This window comes from Pollicipes pollicipes, unplaced genomic scaffold, assembly GCF_011947565.3.
Source record: "Pollicipes pollicipes isolate AB1234 unplaced genomic scaffold, Ppol_2.1 Scaffold_5724;HRSCAF=6776_pilon_pilon_pilon, whole genome shotgun sequence".
In the NCBI taxonomy this organism is placed as follows: Eukaryota; Metazoa; Arthropoda; class Thecostraca; order Pollicipedomorpha; family Pollicipedidae; genus Pollicipes; species Pollicipes pollicipes.
In genome coordinates, this window is record NW_023596746.1 from 48,920,493 (window position 1) to 48,941,053 (window position 20,561).

The following is a 20,561-nucleotide window of genomic DNA, read 5'->3' on the forward strand; positions in this document are numbered from 1 at the left end:
AGGTCAGCGGCGAGGCGACGGTCAGCGGTGGGGCCCAGGTCCGCGGCAGGGTGGCGGTCAGCAGCGGGGCCCAGGTCAGCGGCGAGGGCCCAGGTCAGCGGCGGGGTGACGGTCAGCAGCGGGGCCCAGGTCAACGGCGAGGGCCCAGGTCAGCGGCGGGGCCCAGGTCAGTGGCGAGGCGACGGTCAGCGGCGGGGCCCAGGTCAGCAGTGGGGCCCAGATCAGCGGCGAGGCCCAGGTCAGCAGTGGGGTGACGGTCAGCAGCGGGGCCCAGGTCAACGGCGAGGGCCCAGGTCAGCGGCGAGGTGACGGTCAACACCAGAAGCGCCGCTAGCTCGTTGGATGTTGTAACTGGTGATACCTCACTCGCTCACTCACCATTTGATGTCGGTTTTATGAATGAAAGGTACCAAAAAAGTCATACTTTAATTCGGGCAGGGTTTAATCACACCAAACCAGCACTCTTGCAATGCACCAGCGTTAGTCCCTTAGGCGAGCATTCACTGGCGTACCACGAAGGCAAAACGGTGATGGTCAGGGCAGGTGCGAAACAGGAGGAAAATTATTTAACAGCTGAAGCAAGCCACCGTAGTGATATAGAAATTGGCGACCCCGATTACTGCAACCAGTGCTTTGCTCGCGCAGCTACCAACAAAGAAAATGACTGCATACAGGAACGGGTCATGTTACAAGTCAGTATGTCATGAAGCACAAACATGCTTGTGTGTGAGACCTTAACATTGCCACACTTGTAAACTGATGATGTCCGTTTACCAAGTCAGTGTCTATATTCTATAAATGCTGAACTTACCTACATTGATGGTCGCCTGCCTGCTAATAACCTCAGGTGACAGTGGGTGCAGCTTTCCGATGTCCTGAAGCATTACAATTGGCGTTAGAATGGTCTCATACCTTATATCTACACCTATTTCCACCAACACTCATTCTAATCTTCCTCAACCTTCAAACCACATTACCTGTCGCAGCAAACGCGCGAATACAGTGATACTGGTAATTTAACAGACTTTACCGCGTCATCTTCTATGAATACGTTTTACCGCTAATCATCGACCTCGCCGCGCACTTGTCGCCGCTACAGGGACGACAAGCACACTAGTGGTATTCTGTGTTGGTGGAAACGGTGCCGGCCACATCGACGTTTGGCAAGGTCATAGTCACTTTCTTTTGGAAATTATCGCGACCATGAGATCATACAAGTGCCATCCACAAACTATGTCCAGAATCTCAATGCACTGCTGCTGGAAAATGCTGCCCGGCTCAAGTGTTACACCTCCCTTCATTTGAAATGACTAAAAAATAAGACTGGGTCCAGCCTGGTGGGGCACAACGATTAACATCTTCTTGGACTTACAGAATGGAAGAGTGTTGTGGGAGGGGAGGCACACAACTCGAAATTTCCCCGACACATCCATTTTTGCCCGCCATATGCACCTAATACATCAAAATTTAGTTGCATTCATTTTTGTGTGGCTCCCTCGATTTTGTAATTGTCGATATTAATCCCGTACAAATTACTGAATATAAAATGTATGGGGGATGAGAGCATGTGCACCTGGTGCTCATCTCTTAACATGGTACGACACAAACGGGTGTAATATTTTGGTACTACCCTTACCCGATATCAGTGCTGGTACTATACCGGCTGTGACAGTGCTGGAGCAGCGCATACACTGGCAATGTTCATCGGCCGGACTTGTTTGGAATCGGGAAATAATGTCTTGCATTGTTTGCATGTAAGAATGGAACCCATGCAACCACCCACCATTCTTTCCCGACTAATTTACCAATTACAGGTTACCTGGGCCAGTACCTACCCAATACACAACGTCCTGATGAACCCACAAGAACAATACCTAAGATACATTAGCCATCACAATGTTCCAGCTCCTGGTTGCAGTTCAGCACGAACCGCGAACGACAGACGTGCATGGGCAATCCAGACTGCAGTGTTACTAGTCACAGCTCTGTCATTTAGAGAAGACCCAACATGGCTGTAGTTTGTCCACCCACAGCTAGTGTCCAGTTTTTCCACATTGAGCCAGCATCACATGATAAAGTCATTGCCAATGTGCTAAGCAGTGTGTCATCTGCATGAGCTAACTGATGTTTGGGTGCAGGTTGGCCAGAGATGATCCCTCATAGGGGCAGTGAATGGTCACTATGAGGAGTAAAGTACCCAAGGCATCTGATTATTAGCTGGTGTTGGTAAAGTGCTAGGGACCAGAGAGCACACAAATCAGAGGGATCTGGAGCTCTGACCCCTCAACTTTCTGAAAAGCTATCAGCCCCCCCCCCCCACAACCCATGTAGACTTCCAGTGGCTTGACAGCACCAGTTTTTAAAGTTGCAACTCCTTCTGGGGGTGATGTCCACACTCTGTGCCTGGAGTATCCTATCACTAGTATATGCTCTGCATCAATGCATGTTGTCAATGTGCCATACTTCACATATTGCACACAATTTAATGGAGGCATAGCCAAGCAGGCATTTAGGAGCACATGGTCTTAACATGTTTTGTCATCTCATCGCATGGACACAAGTACATTCTGACCATAAAATATGAGTTAATCATGTCTGAAAACCGGAACATAGTAAACATATGAAGCTGTTACGCACCATTCAAGAGCATGTGCTTACATTGAATTACATGGGCATTGCAGCAAAACTTTGGGTTTTATCCTTCATCTTGCAAATCCTGTACATGACCCTGTAAACCTACTGATGAAGGGCCCAGGCCGCAAAAACAACATGTTACGCTGAACATGAAATGCTCTAAGTAACTATGATGCTCATAAAGTAACTGTAGCAAAAAAACATCTCACAATATAATTTCAAGCAAAACCAAGTTGAGAATGTAAGTCATATGACTTGGCCCAACTACAGTAAAAACATGCTCCAGGCTCAGTGCTGTAACATCACATAAGTGTTCAGAACAGTGAAGGGATTTTTTTTTTTGCAGACTGGTGAAAGGCTGGCATCAATGTTGGGTGTTGTACAGTAGAACTACACCAGCAGTTCCATTACAAAATAAAGTATCAAATTCAATCCTTACTGAAATAATATTCATGTTTCCATGACATGCACCTATGCCTCAGTCATATAATTACTGACCAAACAGACTTGCTCATGCTGCACATAAGAAAATGGATATGACAAACTAAAACATCTGTGATAATCTTCCGGGTTCTGAAATAGGTAATATGCCAAAAAAGCTTTCCAAGCATAAATTGGACCAGCAATACAAAAGAGATGATAAAGAAACAAAAGAAACCATGCTTTCAAACGAATATAACCCATATGGTAAAATTACATCATCTTTTACCAACAGGGGAATACGACGGAAGCGCAATGTTGGCAGCATGGGTCCAAATAATCCGACTTACCAAATCCACTAAACTCTGCTTAGCTAAATGAGGTTGTCCGGACATTTTTGGCAACGCACAATAAGTTACTGCAGGAACCGACCCTTTTAACTCCTAAGACAAAATCAACCACTTCCGCTCTCGCCAGACGACACCGCATGCGCAGCCAATCGTCCCCACTGCGCCGTTCCTACACGCTTCATCATGAGAGCGTTACACCCTTGAATATAGGCTCTAGCCATTGTGCTGATTGTAGACTATTCATATATTGTGTCATAATTTTTCGAAAAATTGAATTAAGAAAATAATGAGGCTGCTTCCATTTCCAGAGATGAATTCATGGATCGACTCATATTAGATGACATGTGGTAGTGATGTCATATGTGAGCATCGTGTGGCCAAGATGTGGAGATCTTTTAGGAGTCCCTTGAATTTCGGCAATACTGGCGCAGTAAGATGATGAATTGTGGAGGGCACATTCGTTCTCTTCGCACGGCTGGTGTGGGGGACGCCGCGCCTGCAATATTTGGCGTGGTTTTGTAAAAAGCAATCCATTAGGTTGTGTATAAGGTGGAAATATCCTTGTGTGAAACCACTGGGCCGAAACCAGGCGAATAGAAGAATTTTGGCGTAGCAAGATCACTCCCATAACAGCCTGTGTACAGCTCGGACCGAGCGTAGCGGACTAAGTTGATTTAGCGTAGGCGTCACATACTGCAGTGCATCTGTGTCGCTGAATCTATTTATTGTCTCATTATCACACAAAACACGCTAAACCTACCCCAGCATTTCTGTCAAGATGTCTGGATTTGATGACAACCCATTTGCAGACCCATTTGCGGTAAGTGCATTCATTAAATACAATTTTGTTCAAAGTTCTCCATTTCAGTGTCATGTGTGAGTGTGTGTGTGTGTGTGTGTGTGTGTGTGTGTGTGTGTGTGTGTGTGTGTGTGTGTGTGTGTGTGTGTGTGCGTGCGTGCGTGCGTGCGTGCGTGCGTGCGTGCGTGCGTGCGTGCGTGCGTGCGTGCGTGCGTGCGTGCGTGCGTGCGTGCGTGTATGCTTATCTGTGCCTTGCAGCTGATAGGTTTCTGATGATTGGTTGTCCTCAGGGTATTGTTGCGACTGTGGTGCATGTAGTTTGTTGTATTGCATAATCTTGAAGTCAGCTGTAAAGTGGTGCCTTTCATACAAATTCTCTGCACCTCTGTACCTGTGTTGACCCCAGCAAAACATGCAACACTGTATGTATGTACTCTGTGTGCACTACAACACTGTGTGGTGGATGTTTGCATCCAATTTTAGAGCATATAAAACATTTTTTAAAGGATTTATGATGTTGCTAAGGTGACACAATATTGAAGTATTCCTGGTTATTCCAAGGAAAAATGGCTTCATATTTGGTACATCTAGGACTTGCCTGCTTTTGGCTCATGTGTGTTCAATGTTCATCACACTGTCACATAAGCATTCAGCAAGGTGGATGGATTGTTTTGCAGACTGGTGCCTATCCACACTTCAGAAAACATCTTGTGGCTATGCCCCAGGCTTAGGTGCCATCCAAAATGAAGGAAACTTTGCAGTGGGTTTATCTTTACCCTGCGGTCATCCTGAGGGCCGGTGAACTGACAGTCAGATTGCATACATGCTCTCTAAAACACCCTTCAGGGACTGCAGGAATGCTGTTGGAAAACCCAGCCCCCACAAACAGCACATACCAGCTGTACTTCACCATGCATCAGCAGCCATATCCCAATGCTTTCTTAGTGCTTCCTGCTTCCTCTGTAATGATTGGGCAATGCTTTGTGATTTGCATGGCAGCTAGTATGGACAGCTGAACATGTGGTTTTATATTCTACTGCATGATGCTGGCTTGATTGATATTCATGGTGGGTGTGCTTTCTTGACTTGAAGACAGAGCCTGCATGCTGTCCAACCAACAGGGTGTACTGAGGTCTGAAAATTTAATGCAAATATTATGCTGGCCAGGTTTGACATGGTTTTTACCCTTTGTCAGCCAGCAGTAACAGCAGAGCTTTAATGGAGCCCTTGAATCAAAGTAATAACAATATACTTTGTACTTTGACTCAAGCCCAACATGAACATTATGGGCCTCCATTTCTGTTTCTCAAGACATTGTGTTAGCAAATGTGTAAGGTTCCCATGGGTGGATCTGAAACCACATAGGGTTCCATGTTAATGGGAATGTGGAATCTTTTTTAGGGCTCCTGGCTCACTTGTAGCATTTATCTGGTGTGTTTCATTGTGGTCTGTGGTCAATGAAGTGATCAGTCATTTTTCTTATTAACTTTTTGCAATGTCATGTACAATTGTACACCTTAGTTTTTCTGACAGCTGACACCAGTTGACTCAGAATGGACCTAAAATCTTTGAGCAGTCATTGTCACACAGCCTATGACTGTACCTATCAAGCTTTCTGTCAACTGAAGCAGATGGTGAAATATCAAGTGAATGCTATTTTGTGAAGCTGTATGGTGTGCTTTGTTCCTATGTTAACAATTCAGACACTGTTTGGGGAGATATGTTTTCTGTCAGGTGCACAGGAACTCACATGGCCCCCAAGTGGTGGCTTGGGCCACTGATATGGCTGTATGCTAGGTCCCCCACAGGCTTTAGGCTATATTTGCTCCCACAAATGGACAGAACCTGAATTCAATGCTCTGCACACATTGCAGTCCTGACATAACTTGGAAAGGCTCTGGTGGACCACCAAAGTGGGGAAATGTTTGCTAGTAAGTGGACTGTGCAAACATATCAGCAGAGCTGTGGAGACATGAAGCTGATGATAATGCTGTCAGTAGGATGACAAGTGAACATCACTGGATGCCTTTTGGCAATGGTGAATTTTTGAGGTGCATCTTGGGATGCCTGCTGTGTAGCTATTCTCTATTTCAGAGGTTGTGTAAGTCTGCTGTATAGTGTCCATTCATTTTTGAATGGTGCAAGCATGCAGGGTTACAGAAATGCTTACAATCAAACTGCTGAAGATGATGCTATAGCACAAAGTAAAAAACATAGCTTAAAATGGAAAAGGCAAGGTTGTAGTATTTCTTAAATACATACTCTCCCTTTTAGCATTATTTTGTCTCTTTTAATAGCATTTACTCTGTTGGGCCGGGAGGGGCAATTTGACCATTGCCCTGAGATCTGGGAATCTAAAATAGCCAGAGATGCCGAATTCACAGGGTAGGCATACCTGTATGTGAAATCACCAAGAACGAATTTGATATTCCTAGATTGGGGTCAAATAAGGTCAAACAAAGTCTCCAGATTGGTATGGAAAGTGCTCCCAGACCAGTGCATGCAACTGCCTTGAGCCTAGATACCCATTCTAATCCAAAGGCTATTGGTGTTTATTTAAGCTTAGTTATGTCATTTGACCTTAAGGTCAGAGTGACCAAAGAATTATGGTGTTGTTGCAATTTTGTCATTGCTAAAAGTATCATGGATTATGTGAGACATAAAAGTATCAGGGATTATGCAAGACAGTATCTTCCTAAAAACTACTTGTTGGCTTGGATGATTTTAGGTCAGTGGCCTAATCTGACATTTAAAAAGTGCATGAAACATGTCTGTTGTGGCCTCCATTATAGATAAATTTGAGGGGAGGACCAGAAACTATGCCTTAAAGCCATGCTCTTCAATGAAAAAGCAGGTTAGTTTTGATCTTGGTCTGACCTTCATACTTGGCTCTAGGTCATTGGAATTGAGCATAATTCTGACTTCAGTGGGTGTATATCTTAAAAAAACTATCTCAGAAATGTATGGCTTGGTCTAACGCCCTATTGTCACATCAGATTCAATGACTGCCTAGAAATAACCATCGATGACAGCCACATGCCTTTCTACTAGTGCTTTTGATAAAGCACTACTTGAATCCCACCTGAGCACCTTGGATGGAATCAAGCAAAAGGTGTGCCCACCAGCGTTTTTTGTTCAATGGAACATAAAAGACTTAGAATTCTGAGTAGCAGTGCAAGGGCTGCACAGCAATGGGTATATGTTATATGGGATGGAACTCCCAATTGGTATATGTTAAGTGGGATGGAACTCCCAATTGGTGTGCTATATGGGATGGAACTCTCAATCGGTATATACTAAGTGGGATGGAACTCTCAATTGGTATATGCTAAGTGGGATGGAACTCCCAATTGGTATAGCTTAAGTGGGATGGAACTCTCAGTTGGTATATGCTATATGGGATGGAACTCTCAATTGGTATAAATTAAGTGGGATGGAACTCCCAATTGGTATAGCTTAAGTGAGTACAAACTCTCAATTGGTATATGTTATATGGGATGAAACTCGATTGGTATATGTTAAGTGGGATGAAACCCTGCTGTGCTGCTGTTGTGCTCTGCTTTGATGGAACTATGGACAGTGGTAGCTGACAACTGGCCAACAAATAAAAAGTTGATTGCCACAACGCTCAACGGGAATGTTTACTTTGGTTGCTTCGGAGTGTACGTTTTCTCCGCTGCGGTCCCACTGAGCATATCACGATGTTGACATTGGATTCCGTCAATTTAGTTCCATCTGGAATGGCAATTTGTCGGCGTCAGCGAGCTGTGGCGGTAGCCGGCGAGGTCGGACGTGTAGCACGGCGAGCATGACGGTCGGCGCGCCCCGCAGGACCCGGCCGTGAAGACGGCCACGCAGAGCGGCGCCGGCGGCCTGGAGGAGTACAACCCGTTCGACCAGCAGCAGCAGGCGCGACCGGCCGCGCCGGCGGCGGCGACGACGACGACGGCCGGCGCCGCCCCGGCCGTCATGTCGCCCACGCTTGACAGCCAACCGCCGGCCTACACGGCCTCAGCCCAGCAGCAGGTCAACACTGAGCAGCTACAGGTAAGGCACCGCTCGACCTGCCGCTCCAGCACTGGTGGGGCCGGGGTGGCACCGCTCGACGGCCGCCCCAGCGGGGGGCCCCGCCGCCTGGCCGGGGCCGGGGTGGCACCGCCCGACGGCCGCTCTAGCGGGGGCCCCCGCCGCCTGGCCGGGGCCGGGGTGGGGCCACCCGACGGCCACCCTAGCGGGGGCCGCCGTTGTCTGGCCGGGGCCGGGGTGGTGCCGCCGGACGGCCGAGCCGCCACTCGGAGCACGGAGTGAGATAGCCGGGCTGCGACGGCGGGAACCGCTCACGTGGTACGGCTTACGCAGCAGCGGCGGGCTGTTCTGTCGCCATGGTGTTGGTCTTGGATCGTGACGCTCGAGCGTTTCCGTGATGTTTGAGAGACTGGTGTATGTTGAAGTACACATCCTGTTTCTCAGCTGAGGGTTAATGGGCTATTTCTGTCTGGTTTCAGGCACTACGGGTATGTACTGAGCACCTCTTTGTTCTGTCCTGTCGCTTATGTCTTAGATGAGCTTTCTTTGCCTGTTTTCTTTCAGCGGCGTCCCCTGACCTATTCCTTGATGTCGGTGTTGTTTTGCGTACGCGCCGTAAATGCAGCCGTGTCCCAATTTAGTGCTACAGTTTTGTCCTGCACTTTTCCTGAGTAGTACCAAGAAGTGGAAACGTAGATGGTCTGTGAGTCCCAGAGGGCCTTCCGAATGCACGACGGTATATTACTGCAGCAGGCACGGCGTACATGGCTGCTTGAGCCCGGTGTGGTTTCTATTAAAGACTCTGTGAGTGTCCGTGGATGCTGTAATGGGGTCATTGGGAAGATATTTTACGGCTGAAGTGGCCATGGGCACGGCACCTCGTGATTCGTCTTCCCAATCCATCGAATCTCATTTGCAGTCAACTAAGTGGTTTGTTCAGCGTTCACGCGAGACCGGTCCTTGTGAAAGACTTTCGTGCGAGACCGGTCCAGACGGTGTATATACCACACAACGGAAACTTGACTTTTAGCTCCAGATTATGTCTTGTTCGTCTCGCCTCCCGCCTATCACCTCTCTTCGCATGCCACCTGCGCTGTCGCCGCCGGGCGGGCACGCACACCGTCGCCGCCGGGCGCGCTCGCCGCCGCCGCGCCAGAGGCGTGACCTCGCCGACCGTGCCGTGTCCGCCAGCGTCAGCAGGAGGAGCTGGAGCGCAAGGACGCCGAGCTGCGGCGCCGCGAGGAGGCGCTGCGCACGGGACAGCTGAACGCCCGCCAGAACAACTGGCCGCCGCTGCCCGCCTTCGTGCCCGTCGGGCCCTGCTTCTACCAGGACATCAACGTCGACATTCCGCTGGAGTTTCAGAAGATCACGCGCCACTTGTACTACCTCTGGGGACGTACGTATGCAGCGCGCGGTTGGCACACGTTGGAGGACCGCGCGTGCCGAGTAATATATTGCCATATGGATCGAATAACGAGGAACTTGGAACATTTGAACCTGAGCATTTCAAGCCAGCATCGGTTGCTGATGTGGTGGCGGTGGCCAGATGCTTAGCTGATTGGTGTGTTTGCTTGGCGCCGTAAGCGTGCTTTTGATGACTCGCTATCATGCGCGAATAGCGCCGCATGCCTGAGCTACGCAGTGGCGGATACTATCTCTGCCATAGCGTGTGTGCAGTCGCGAGTTTGAAACAGTTTTGTGTCTCATTGGAGTAAGGTGGCTGTGGTTTTGTGGCCATGTTAAACCACCGGAGAGCAGTGTTACATCGGTTGGTCGCATGTGTGTCGATTAGGCAGAGTGAATGCCTGGACTAGACGTCCCTGCATATGCATATGCCAACCGCAAAGCAGATGCTATGGGGTTGTTTCACAATTTTGCACAGTTGTTCTGCAATAGTCTAATTGAGGTGTTCGCTCAGCAAGGTCCTTTTCCCAGCACGTTTCAAGCAATTACACCATTTTTATTGAATCACTAATGTGGTGTACCAAAACGTATTAAAGAGCACCTATGGGATGCCCCCGAATTCCCAGCGCTGTCGCGAAGCTCGGCCTCTGCCGGCGGTGACGAGATGTCTGATACAGTCCACAGTCTGGTGCTGCTGATCAGCGAATTCCCAGCGCTGTCGCCAAGCTCTGCCTCTGCCGGCGGTGACGAGATGTCTGATACAGTCCACAGTCTGGTGCTGCTGATCAACGTGATCGGAGGCCTGGCCATGATGATCCAGTTCAGCGAGTTCTCCATGTTCGGCCTCGCGCTGCTCTACTTCGTGCTCTTCACTCCCCGCCTCCTACGTGTGCTGGTTCCGACCCATCTACAAGGCGTTCAGGCGAGTGGCGCGACGCGTGCCGCCGGCGGGCTGGGTACGGTATCAGTGGCCCGGCCACCTCCCGAGAACGGCACGCTATCGCTGGCCTCACGCTGATAATGGTTTACGGACAGACAGCGGTGGCGGTGGAAACCCAGATTACGTCATCACCGCACAGATGCCGCTTGAAATAAGTGGAGCTATAGCGAACCATGAACTTCTCGCATCTGTCTGCTATAACACAACACTCACGACGGCCATGCTCCCGTTACAGGAGTGACAGCTCTTTCAACTTCATGGTGTTCTTCTTCGTCTTCTTCTTTCAACTGATGGTCAGCAGCGTGCACGCGATCGGCATCAACAACCTGGGTGCCTGGTGAGTGTCGCTCTCGGCCTAGCCCTGACGCGCGCGCGATCCCCTCTGCTGCCGTGTCACCAAACACCGGCGCAATCTGGAGGCGTCCGGGGAGATCCCGTCACTGCAGTGTTTCATGGTGAAAGGTTAACGTGCCAATGCCGGTCGGAGTGGTGCTCACTCGAGTCCCCAGCTTGTCGGTGAGTCGGGCTCATCTGTGCGGAGACTGTCCCCAGTGTGACCCCCAGCCAGTCGTACTAGCCGCCGTCACGTCCCGTCACGTGACTGGCGTCAGCGGGGTAAGCATTCCGGCGGGACGTTGTGAGCGGGAGGTGATGCGTATGCAGCGTGTTCGCAATAGCCTGAAGACGTGAGATTCGGATGCGGCCTGGATAGTGTGCGTGCTATGGTTGCCGTAACTCCGATAGCTCAGTTCGTGTCGGTTAGGACTGCGCGTCCTCGGTAACAGGTTACCACATGATATGTCATCTGGTGTTGTTTCGTGGCATTGCCAGAACAAAGCGTTACGTGCGCGTGCGGTGCCATTACTGCCTCGGCTCTGAATCTGACCTTGCTTTCATGGTCCGCGTCAGAGGTCCGGTGCCGCTGACCGAGACCGTCCGACCCCACGGGCGGTCCTGCTGACTGACCTGTGACCAAGGAGGAGAGGTGCTGCTGACTGACCTGTGACCGGCGATGTCCTGCTGACTGACCTGTGACCAAGGAGGGATGTCCTGCTGACTGACCTGTGACTGACGAGGGGAGGTCCTGCTGACTGACCTGTGACCAAGGAGGGAGGTTCTGCTGACTGACCTGTGACCAAAGAGGGAGGTTCTGCTGACTGACCTGTGACTGGGGAGATGGTCCTCTGACCCACCTGTGACCGGGGAGATGGTTCTGCTGACTGACCTGTGACTGGGGAGGTGGTCCTGTGACCCACCTGTGACTGGGGAGATGGCCCTGCTGACTGACCTGTGACCGGGGAGGTGGTCCTGCTGACTGACCCGTGCTCTGGCAGCGGCATCATCAACGGCCTGGCTGCCATCGGCGCCGGACAGACGGCCGGCAACTACGTGGTCGGCATTTTGGCCCTCCTCATCGGCATCGGGTTCGGGCTCGTCGCCCTGTGCGACTTCATCCTGATCGTGAAGGTCAGCGGTGCCCCTCGGACCCCGTTACCCCCTGCTCCGCCCTGCCACCGAGTCCCTAGCCGTGGCCGCGGGTCGAGGCGCGCCCGCCGCCCAGCGGCTGTGTTCAGATGGTCGCCAGCAGACGCCAGCCACGCGTGACAGCGTCGGGATCGGCGGTTCCGTTCAGAACTCGAGGTTGGCCGGGTGTGGCCTTCTGTCTGGATTGGGTGTACCATCGGTATCCAGTAGCGGACGAGGACTCGTAGAAGCCGGAGTCGCCATATCGATGGTTTCAGGTTTCCTCGACCAGTTCGTCTTCAAGGCTCCACGCTCCAGTAGTCGTACATGTCACGGGGAGAGTCACCTCGAATAGCATGCGCTCCGTCGACCAGAGCCGGCCGCGTGTGAATCGCCTGGGACGGCGTCTGTCCGCGCGCTGGCCCTGGCCGGCGCCACGGTACGTGTCAGGCCTCGTCCTGCAACGTCCAGGCTCCGCCGTCTTCCCGGCCCGCCCTGTGCCAGCCCGCCGGTATGAGACGTAGCCGTCCACTGTCGATGCTGGCACCGACACGCGGCCCTGGGACGCGTCGGGGTGGCGACGGGCGCCCAGCCGGGCTCTGGGCGAGACGGCCCGCGCAGGCGGCCGGCTCGGCGTCCGTGTCCGACGAGCGGGGTCAGCACCGGTCGGCCGCGGCCGGCGGAGCCCTGCGGCTGCTGCTGCCCTCCTGGTGGCGGCTGGACAACGACCGCGAGCGCTTCAGCAGCGTTGCTTTGGCTGCGTCGGACCGCGGCTCCGCTCCGGCTCAGGTGTGGTTCAGTCGAGGTCGTCTCACAGCACGGGCCGGCCAATCTGAAGTGAATCTGGGCGGGGCGGGACGTTGTCAGTCCCTGCCGTCCGGCTCCAGGGGCCTCTCTGCGAGCCGCCCCGACCGCTGCGCTGTTGGCGCTGTCACCGCCGCTCTGACTAACGGAGCGTGCCGTGGCCGCCAGCGGCTGGGCGGTGGCCTTCAGCACGTACTCGGTGTCGGCCGTGCTGGCGCTGCTCACCACCTGCATCGCGGTGGCGTTCACGGTGGTGGCGGCCGCCTGCTGCGTCCTGCTGCTCCGGGTGAGTGCCGCCCGGCGCCGGGTGAGTACCGCCTGGCGCCGGGTGAGTGGCGCCTGGCGCCGGGTGAGTGGCGCCCGGCGCCGGGTGAGTGGCGCCCGGCTCCGGGTGAGTGGCGCCCGGCGCTGGGTGCGCCATGCGCCAGCTGGCCGGGCCGCCGCCAGTCGGCGCGGCCCGGACGACAACGCCACTTCCCAGTCGGGCTCTGGCTGTGCGTGGTGTTGGTCCGGCTGGCGTGAAGTACGAAGGGTTCGGCTTGGCTGTGTTCGGTGGCGGGCTGCGGCGCGGTCTTGTCCGGATTGACGCACGTTGCATGTACGGTGAGGTTCAGGCTCTGGGTTGCAGGGGGTGTCTGTCCAGGTGGATGTTCCGGGCGTCCGTTGCCGCGATTCAGGCGTCGTGTTGGCGCGGCAGCTTGCCTGGTGCGGCGTCCGCTGCGCGTCTGCGCTGCACGTCGGCCCACGTGGCCGGCTGGCCGCCGCCCTGCTGGAGCGCGGCTCGGGGGATCAGCCGCCAGGACTCGGACACTGCTACCAGCTGGCATGCTGCGTGGGGCGCGCAGGTCCGGTCCGGGGCACACAGACCTGAGTGCGTGTTAGAGTGCCGTGCCCACGCGTGCGCATGCTGATTTGGTTCACTGAGACCGGCGCCAGCGGGGCCTGCTACCAGGCCCGCCATTCGACGGAAGCACAAACGAAGAGGCCTGTGCTGGCGAGCAGTGAATTGTTTGCTTTCTTTCTTTTGCAGTTTGAGTTGGTAGCCGTCAGCGATAGCTCCGATCATTGGCTCCAGTAGTCGGGCGTCTCTGGAGTGCACTGTCAGGGTTTGTCTCGCATTTGTTTTCCCCTTGGGTGAACGCAGTGGAGTCGGCTTCTAAGGCCCATCCTGGTGTCCCATTCACCCCACCCCAAGCCATTGAACTAAGTATGAAAACTCGAAGTTGTTTGCGTGTGGCTGCAGCATCCAGCTCGTATTTCATTCGTATCTCTCGATGTTTTGCTGTCTGTTATATGCATTTGCCGTAATAACGTGATTTTATGAACTGTTGTCAGTGTCATATGGATGAGCTATTACTGTGGTGTGGACTGGATATAGTTGCGGTCGGTAACCTGCTCTAATCCGTCACCCCGGCCGCCCCCCGCACCCAGGTCCACAAGATCTACCGCACCACGGGCGCCAGCATCAGCAAGGCTCAGCAAGAGTTCGCCACTGGCGTCATGCGCAACGAGACGGTCCAGAGCGCCACGGCCGACTTCGCTTCCAACGCCGTGCGTAGCCAGATGGCCCAGGGCGGCGCCGGCGACCGCCGCTTCTAAGCGGCGCCGCGCAGGTGGCAGCACCATCGCGCCGCCAGACGGCAGCACTCGCCCGGCGGCGCCGTGGCCGCCGGATAACGGCTGATGTGAAGACAGGAGAGAGCGCGCGCGAGGCGCTCGGATCGTGATCGCCTCGGCGCGAGATCATGGAGCTTGGTCTGCGTCCCAGTGGGTACCGTTGGCGAAGACGTCAAGATGCGTGAAGACGCCGTCCCGCAGCGGCAGAGCGCATCCTTGGCGGCGCCTCCCGCTCCGGGCACGGGCCCGCGCGGCCGCGCGAAATCCGAGGGCTGCCGCGCCCGGTGTTGATTCACCAGGTGATGGGCGGGCCTGGCCGCTGGCTGGGCCGGCACGCCGCCGCAGCTGGCCGCCCGTCGGAGCCCGCTCTGCCGGGCCTCACCGGCCTGTTGTGCCCGGCCCGGCAGGGTGGCGGCCAGTGGCGCCCCTCGCACTGTCTGTGTGCCGCACCGACGGCATCCGAGCTGGCTGCGCGCGCTCCACGGACCCCCGTGTGGCTGCTGTCTCTCTCGACTCTACCAGTATATCCAACTTACAGCGTAGACGCATGTAACAGAACATACTGTGTGGCTGCTTCTTTGACGTAGGCAAATTGCAGGACTTTGCTTTCGGTTAGGAGAGGGCGTCGTTGTACATACCCGTGCCACACGAGATGCAGTTACTTGCTTTTATTTTGGGATCTTGATTTGGGGTCACGCCGTCGGTGTGCTTACTGTTCGCGTCCGAAGTCGGAGCCCCGGGCGGGCGTCAGGTGTGCGCTTGGTCGTTGGCGTGTTGCGTGTGTTGGCGGGCATATTTATGTCTACGGTATCTAATATATTGTATTATTATTCCGTTCTGGATGTGCATTTAGTTGCGATGGTGATCTGTATGAATAGTCTCAGCTGTGATCGGGCGGGCCGCTCTGGAAAGGGACATCTCTACCTGTAAAAAGGCTTACCTATGTCTAATAAACGCGATTCCTTCCTTCTGTGGTTTCGTGTTTTGTTGCTCTGGTAGATGGTTGCTCAACTGTTCGAAGAAGAGGCGTAAAAGGCGTCTGGCGGAGGGGAAGGGGCGCTTATGCTAGCTAATCAGTCCGTTAATCCGGGATTGCGGGTACTGACGGGTGCTCGCGGGGTGACAACGCATGCTCGACGTGACGCGATCAGCTTGTGTAAACAAAGCGCCCGGCTGGAGGGTTTGCGCGCAGGCCAGCCAGTCCTGGGATTGCCGCCTGGTGAAGAGTGTCGGCTACGACGTGACTGCTTGCAGCGCTCTTGCCATAGCTTTGCCGACGAAATGCATGCTTATGCGGCCCGAAAACAGGAACACGTCAAGGTGTTCTGAAAACATGGAATAAGGTGCAGAAAGTGTGCTCGCACTTTACAGTACCGTCCACGTATTCGGCCTCTTTTGGTAAGGCTAACAGATTTCGCATGCCAAATCTCGTATCTCCTACGTCTGTCGCTGAGCTGTATTGTTACTACCAGGGAGCCACAGTTTGGCCCAGCCATTTTAACGAAAAAATGCATGGTAGACCGAAACAGCAGGAGGCGGTACATCTGAACACGATTCTACCCACTAGGCATAGGCCTGAGTCGAGCCGGTGTCGCGCCCGGACTCAGACATATCGAAGGCCGGGTGAGAGTCGGCTTAATCAGGTTATTTTACGGCTGATCTCAGACTCCGACTCGAGGCACCAGCACTCGGACTCAGCCATTATTAAAACCACGGACACCAACTAAGCTTTGATTTCCATTGAAGTCCTAACCACGCCTGAGCGATACAATCCAAAAGGATAAACATTGTAATACCATAAAATGATACCCAACACAGTACATGTAAAATGGATAGCTTGGCATAGAGTGTCCTGGCAGGTATTCCATACCGTACTATGTGATGTTGCCTAAGTTGCCATAAGAACGTATCTCAGAAATGTGTTGCTTCGTTTAACGCTCAATTGTTGCATCAGATTGAAATATTCCCTACAAATTGACTTCGCTGAATCCAAGACATGACTGACTTGCCGCAGATCAGTGACCTTTTAAGGTAAATCTAAATTGTTGATACGAAGCGCTCCGCTATTCAAATTTCCACAGCTCTGCAGATTTCGGCGCGGCTGCGCCTCGTCGTTCAAAAACCCTTTTCGAAAAATCTTCGGGAAGGGGGTCAAGCTGACCCCCATCTGAGCGCCCGGCCAGACGTTGGCCGCACCGGCGCAGCACCGAGGTTGAATAAGGACGAGTTCACTGTAAGTTTGCTTTGTTCCTGTTACCACTAACCATCTGGTATGGCACCTTATGTGCCGTTTGTGATCTCTGAGAAAGTTGTGTACTCGGACTTAATATTTAAACATTCATGTAGGGACTTCGACCCTTGACTCAGCATCTAATGGCTCAAACCCAGATGCACGGGCTGTGAGCATGATGGGGTTTTATCTCGGACCCGGGCCCAGCTATGTACTACGTACAAGATGCAAGCACTGATGATCTTCAGTAGGATGTACCAATTGTGGTCCTATGTGACCAGGAATAGTTTCAGCCATGTTGGCTGATATCCTGAATCTCATCCTGGAAAATAGATGTCTTGCAAGTATGGGATGCAAGTAGGCATGTGTAGCAAGTGTCAGTGTATAACTTAGGTTTCTGTGACATATGTTCAGTATGCCGGTGAATTAGAAACTTAGGTTTCTGTAACATATGCTTAACATGCAAATGAATTAGATCGTTTCACAACCATTGTCATTTAACATGATTTGAGTCTTTCTTGCAAATACCATAGAGGACACATAACATACCTAAAGCTCTCAGATACTTGCCACCTGAGATTTATCCTTGGTCTATAGATCCTTTGACTTCTTCCCCTGGGTTGATGATGTTGCTCTTCCATTTTTCACTTAGCTAATGCTTTAACTTTAACTTACTTACAGCTTCTTGAAATGTAAATGGAAGTGAGGACCTCTTGAGTACTGTATATGGAACTGACAGAATGTTAAAAACACGCAAGCTTGGGTGTCGTTGATTATGTTGCCAAATATGGTCTTCCTGCATCAGAATGTACGTTGTGACGTAATTTGTGTATGGCTATGAGAACCTAACGCAAGATTGTTTGCGTATATTTGTGTCGTAGGTTGTACATTTCTGTGTATTTTTTCAGCGTCGTAGATTGTAGTTGTAAGTTGTACATTTTTGCTTTGAGAACCTGGATTTTACAATTGTACGCCAAAAATATGCGATTTACGCCAAAAATCTACGAATTTCTGTTTTGAGAAACTGGCTACAGGTGGTTTTTTCAGTGTTATGAGACAGGAGTTGCTATGCTGACAATAATCCACCCGGGCATTTTTGCCGTTTGCTAGATACCGTTTAACGACGTTATTAAGCAGGTATTGGCTGTATTTACAAACTATTCCGTAGCTATGACAGAACTCAACCAATGTCCGCTTTATGATGTCGTTCAATCAGTATTCCCCAGCGTATCGGAGCTCGATTATTGTCAGCGTGGGAACACCCAGGTCGTCACGCCAGCGTGACGGGCTGGACTTGGGACTCTGACTCTGACTCGGAGTCCTGGACCTGTGTCATGTGTGCTTCTCGCGTGATCTCCGCGGAGAGACGCGGGGACGCATTAACCACGTCCTTAAGCCCCCGTCCGTGTACGGAGATCGTTCAATGCCATACTTTCCTGGGGTCTCTCATAGTAGCTCGGGGCTGTGCCGCCGACCGGCGCCGGTACCGACCGGGGGCCTCCTCCGCTCGGACACGTCCGGGCTGGGTCCGGCGGCGGCAGCTCCCCTCGGCGCACGCCTGGCGCGCTGTTTAGTCAATAGCATTGCCACATCAGAGGGCGAGTCCATCAGTGGTGCAGTATCATGTGCCATCTCCATTTGGCGCGTCTCGGCGGCGGCGGCTTGGCCGATGGCGCGCCATGGACCGACCTGTCTCGCGCCGTATGTGTGGCTGGGATTTGGCAGGCCGGTAACGAGGCGAGACATGCACGCGGCAGGTCTGGCAGCCGCGAGACAGTCGCTGCACGCTGCTTATTGTCTGCTTCATTAGGCGTGGGCTGTTATTGTGCAGTGTCCGAGGTTTGTTTCATGCACAAGCTGAATAGGACTGTGTGCCAGCATGACGGAGCCAGGTCTGCACCATGCCACTCAGGGATGGGTGTGAGTCCCAAACATGATACGAGTCCGAGTCCCAGGAGACTGGGTCCGAGTCCGAGTCATAAAATCGTGAGCCTGTATGTGAGTCCTTCGGTTCCATATGACATCATAAGAGCTTAAAACATTCTTCGATCGGTCTGACGGTTCGGACCACCACACGCTGTCCATTCTGCCGGGCCAGTCGGTCGCAGCATACATCGCAGCTGCAGTTTATCATGACCGACTTTGCACTTATCGCCCCTGTTGTAGCTGATGAGGTGAAAATCACTTCATGTTTGACAGAAAGCACCTGCCTCGCATTCAGTCCCTCTGAAATATCGCACTATCTTCTAAACCCGCACTATTTTAACTCACACTATCTTCTAAACTCGCACTATCTCCTATCTTCTAAACTGCAACATCCTCGTAGGCTATAACTAATAGATCGCCTTTAGCTTTTAATTGAGGTCAAAAATATAGGAGCGAGAAGTCATGCGGCGAATAACTGGCATTCTCGTGAATGATCATTGCCATGCAACTTCCTCGTGTGCCTTGCGCTGCACCACCGTAAGTCATCAGGCCGCTTGAACGGGGGAGCGGGGCAGGGACTGAGAACCACAGCGCTCTGAAAATGTAGCATTGGCCCTGTGAACGCTGACTGGAAGGAAATGATACAAACGGCTATCGCTCCCCTTCACTCCCGATTGGAAGGGAATGATACAAACGGCGATCGCTCCCCTTCACTCCCATCTGGGAGGGAATGGTACAAACGGCCATCGCTCCCTTTCACTCCCAACTGGAAGGGAATGATACAAACGGCTATCACCCACCCCCCCCCCCCCCTTCACTCCCAGCGTGGAAAGACGGCCGTTGTCAAATGTCGGTAAAATACAAATTGTCGCAGTTTCGTAGCTTCCTCTCAGCACAGCAGATATTATCATCTAGACTAATTGGCCATGTAATTCATCAGTGTATAAATGTCTTTGTGCGTTGGCTGGAGCTCTCCAGAGTGATATGTCATGCTTATTTAACCCACAGCTCCCAAATGGCTTTTGCGCATGATTCCAACAGGCCTTAGTTCGCATATGGAAAAAATAACAGTACATCCTTCTGTTTATTACGGTGGCGATGAGAGCATCCAAATGACAAGCTGCTTGAGGATCACAGCGTTCACATTCCATGCCAGCACCAACACCGTTTGCGATGGGCCCTAAGCGCTGCCCACCGTTCTCTGGCGTGATGCGTGTAGGCTGGCAAAAGCCACTGCGGCATGAGCTGGACCCATTCCAGCCAGGCGAAGACAATGTGTGAGACGCACTGCTGCTACGACGATCCTCCTCTGTGCCAGCATTAAGCGAAATACGTTTTCAGCCCCTGTCGCGCGCTGAAGCTGCATTCAGCTGTGGCTGCACTGGCGGTCAGGGTCATGAGAGGACGATCAGCTGTGGCTGCACTGGCGGGCAGGGTCATGAGAGGACGACCAGCTGTGGCTGCACTGGCGGGCAGGGTCATGAGAGGACGATCAGCTGTGGCTGCACTGGCGGGCAGGGTCATGAGAGGACGATCAGCTGTGGCTGCACTGGCGGTCAGGGTCATGAGAGGGCGATCAGCTGTGGCTGCACTGGCGGGCAGGGTCATGAGAGGACGATCAGCTGTGGCTGCACTGGCGGGCAGGATCATGAGAGCACGATCAGCTGTGGCTGCACTGGCGGGCAGGGTCATGAGAGGACGATCAGCTGTGGCTGCACTGGCGGGCAGGGTCATGAGAGGGTGATCAGCTTTGACGACTTCAGGGGGATCGGTTGCCACGCGTTGTGTCCTACCTCACGAACAACGGACTGGGGGAGGGGGATATATTTTCCTAACCGCAGCGGGGTGGGTACGAGTCGCTTCCGGCACTTGTTTTTTGTCCTTAGCAGATGGAGCACTCCACGACAAAGCGACAGGTCGAGCGGTCAGTTTTCCACGCTCATC

At 52.7% G+C, this 20,561-nt stretch overlaps 3 protein-coding genes across 3 annotated transcripts in view; 1 reads left to right on the forward strand and 2 right to left on the reverse strand.

Moving 5' to 3' along the window:
- The window catches only part of eIF2gamma (eukaryotic translation initiation factor 2 subunit gamma), a gene marked incomplete at its 3' end in the record, with an annotated part of 9,418 nt that extends 5,864 nt beyond the window's left edge, over positions 1-3,554 (reverse strand). Inside the window, 2 exon segments of the mRNA XM_037225903.1 lie at positions 812-875; positions 3,405-3,554. Of these exon segments, the coding sequence (XP_037081798.1) occupies positions 812-875; positions 3,405-3,449 (109 nt within the window).
- Positions 1-20,561, reverse strand: part of LOC119103139 (limbic system-associated membrane protein) — a 96,730-nt gene that overhangs the window by 25,439 nt on the left and 50,730 nt on the right. The gene's annotated exons all lie outside the window — the stretch shown is intronic.
- On the forward strand, positions 3,852-14,629 carry LOC119102523 (secretory carrier-associated membrane protein 1-like). The gene is given in 9 exon segments (XM_037225905.1): positions 3,852-4,224; positions 8,035-8,250; positions 8,709-8,717; positions 9,421-9,628; positions 10,401-10,510; positions 10,512-10,558; positions 10,812-10,913; positions 11,911-12,043; positions 14,276-14,629. Coding segments are annotated over 9 exon segments (1,035 nt in total). The 5' UTR covers positions 3,852-4,182; the 3' UTR covers positions 14,444-14,629.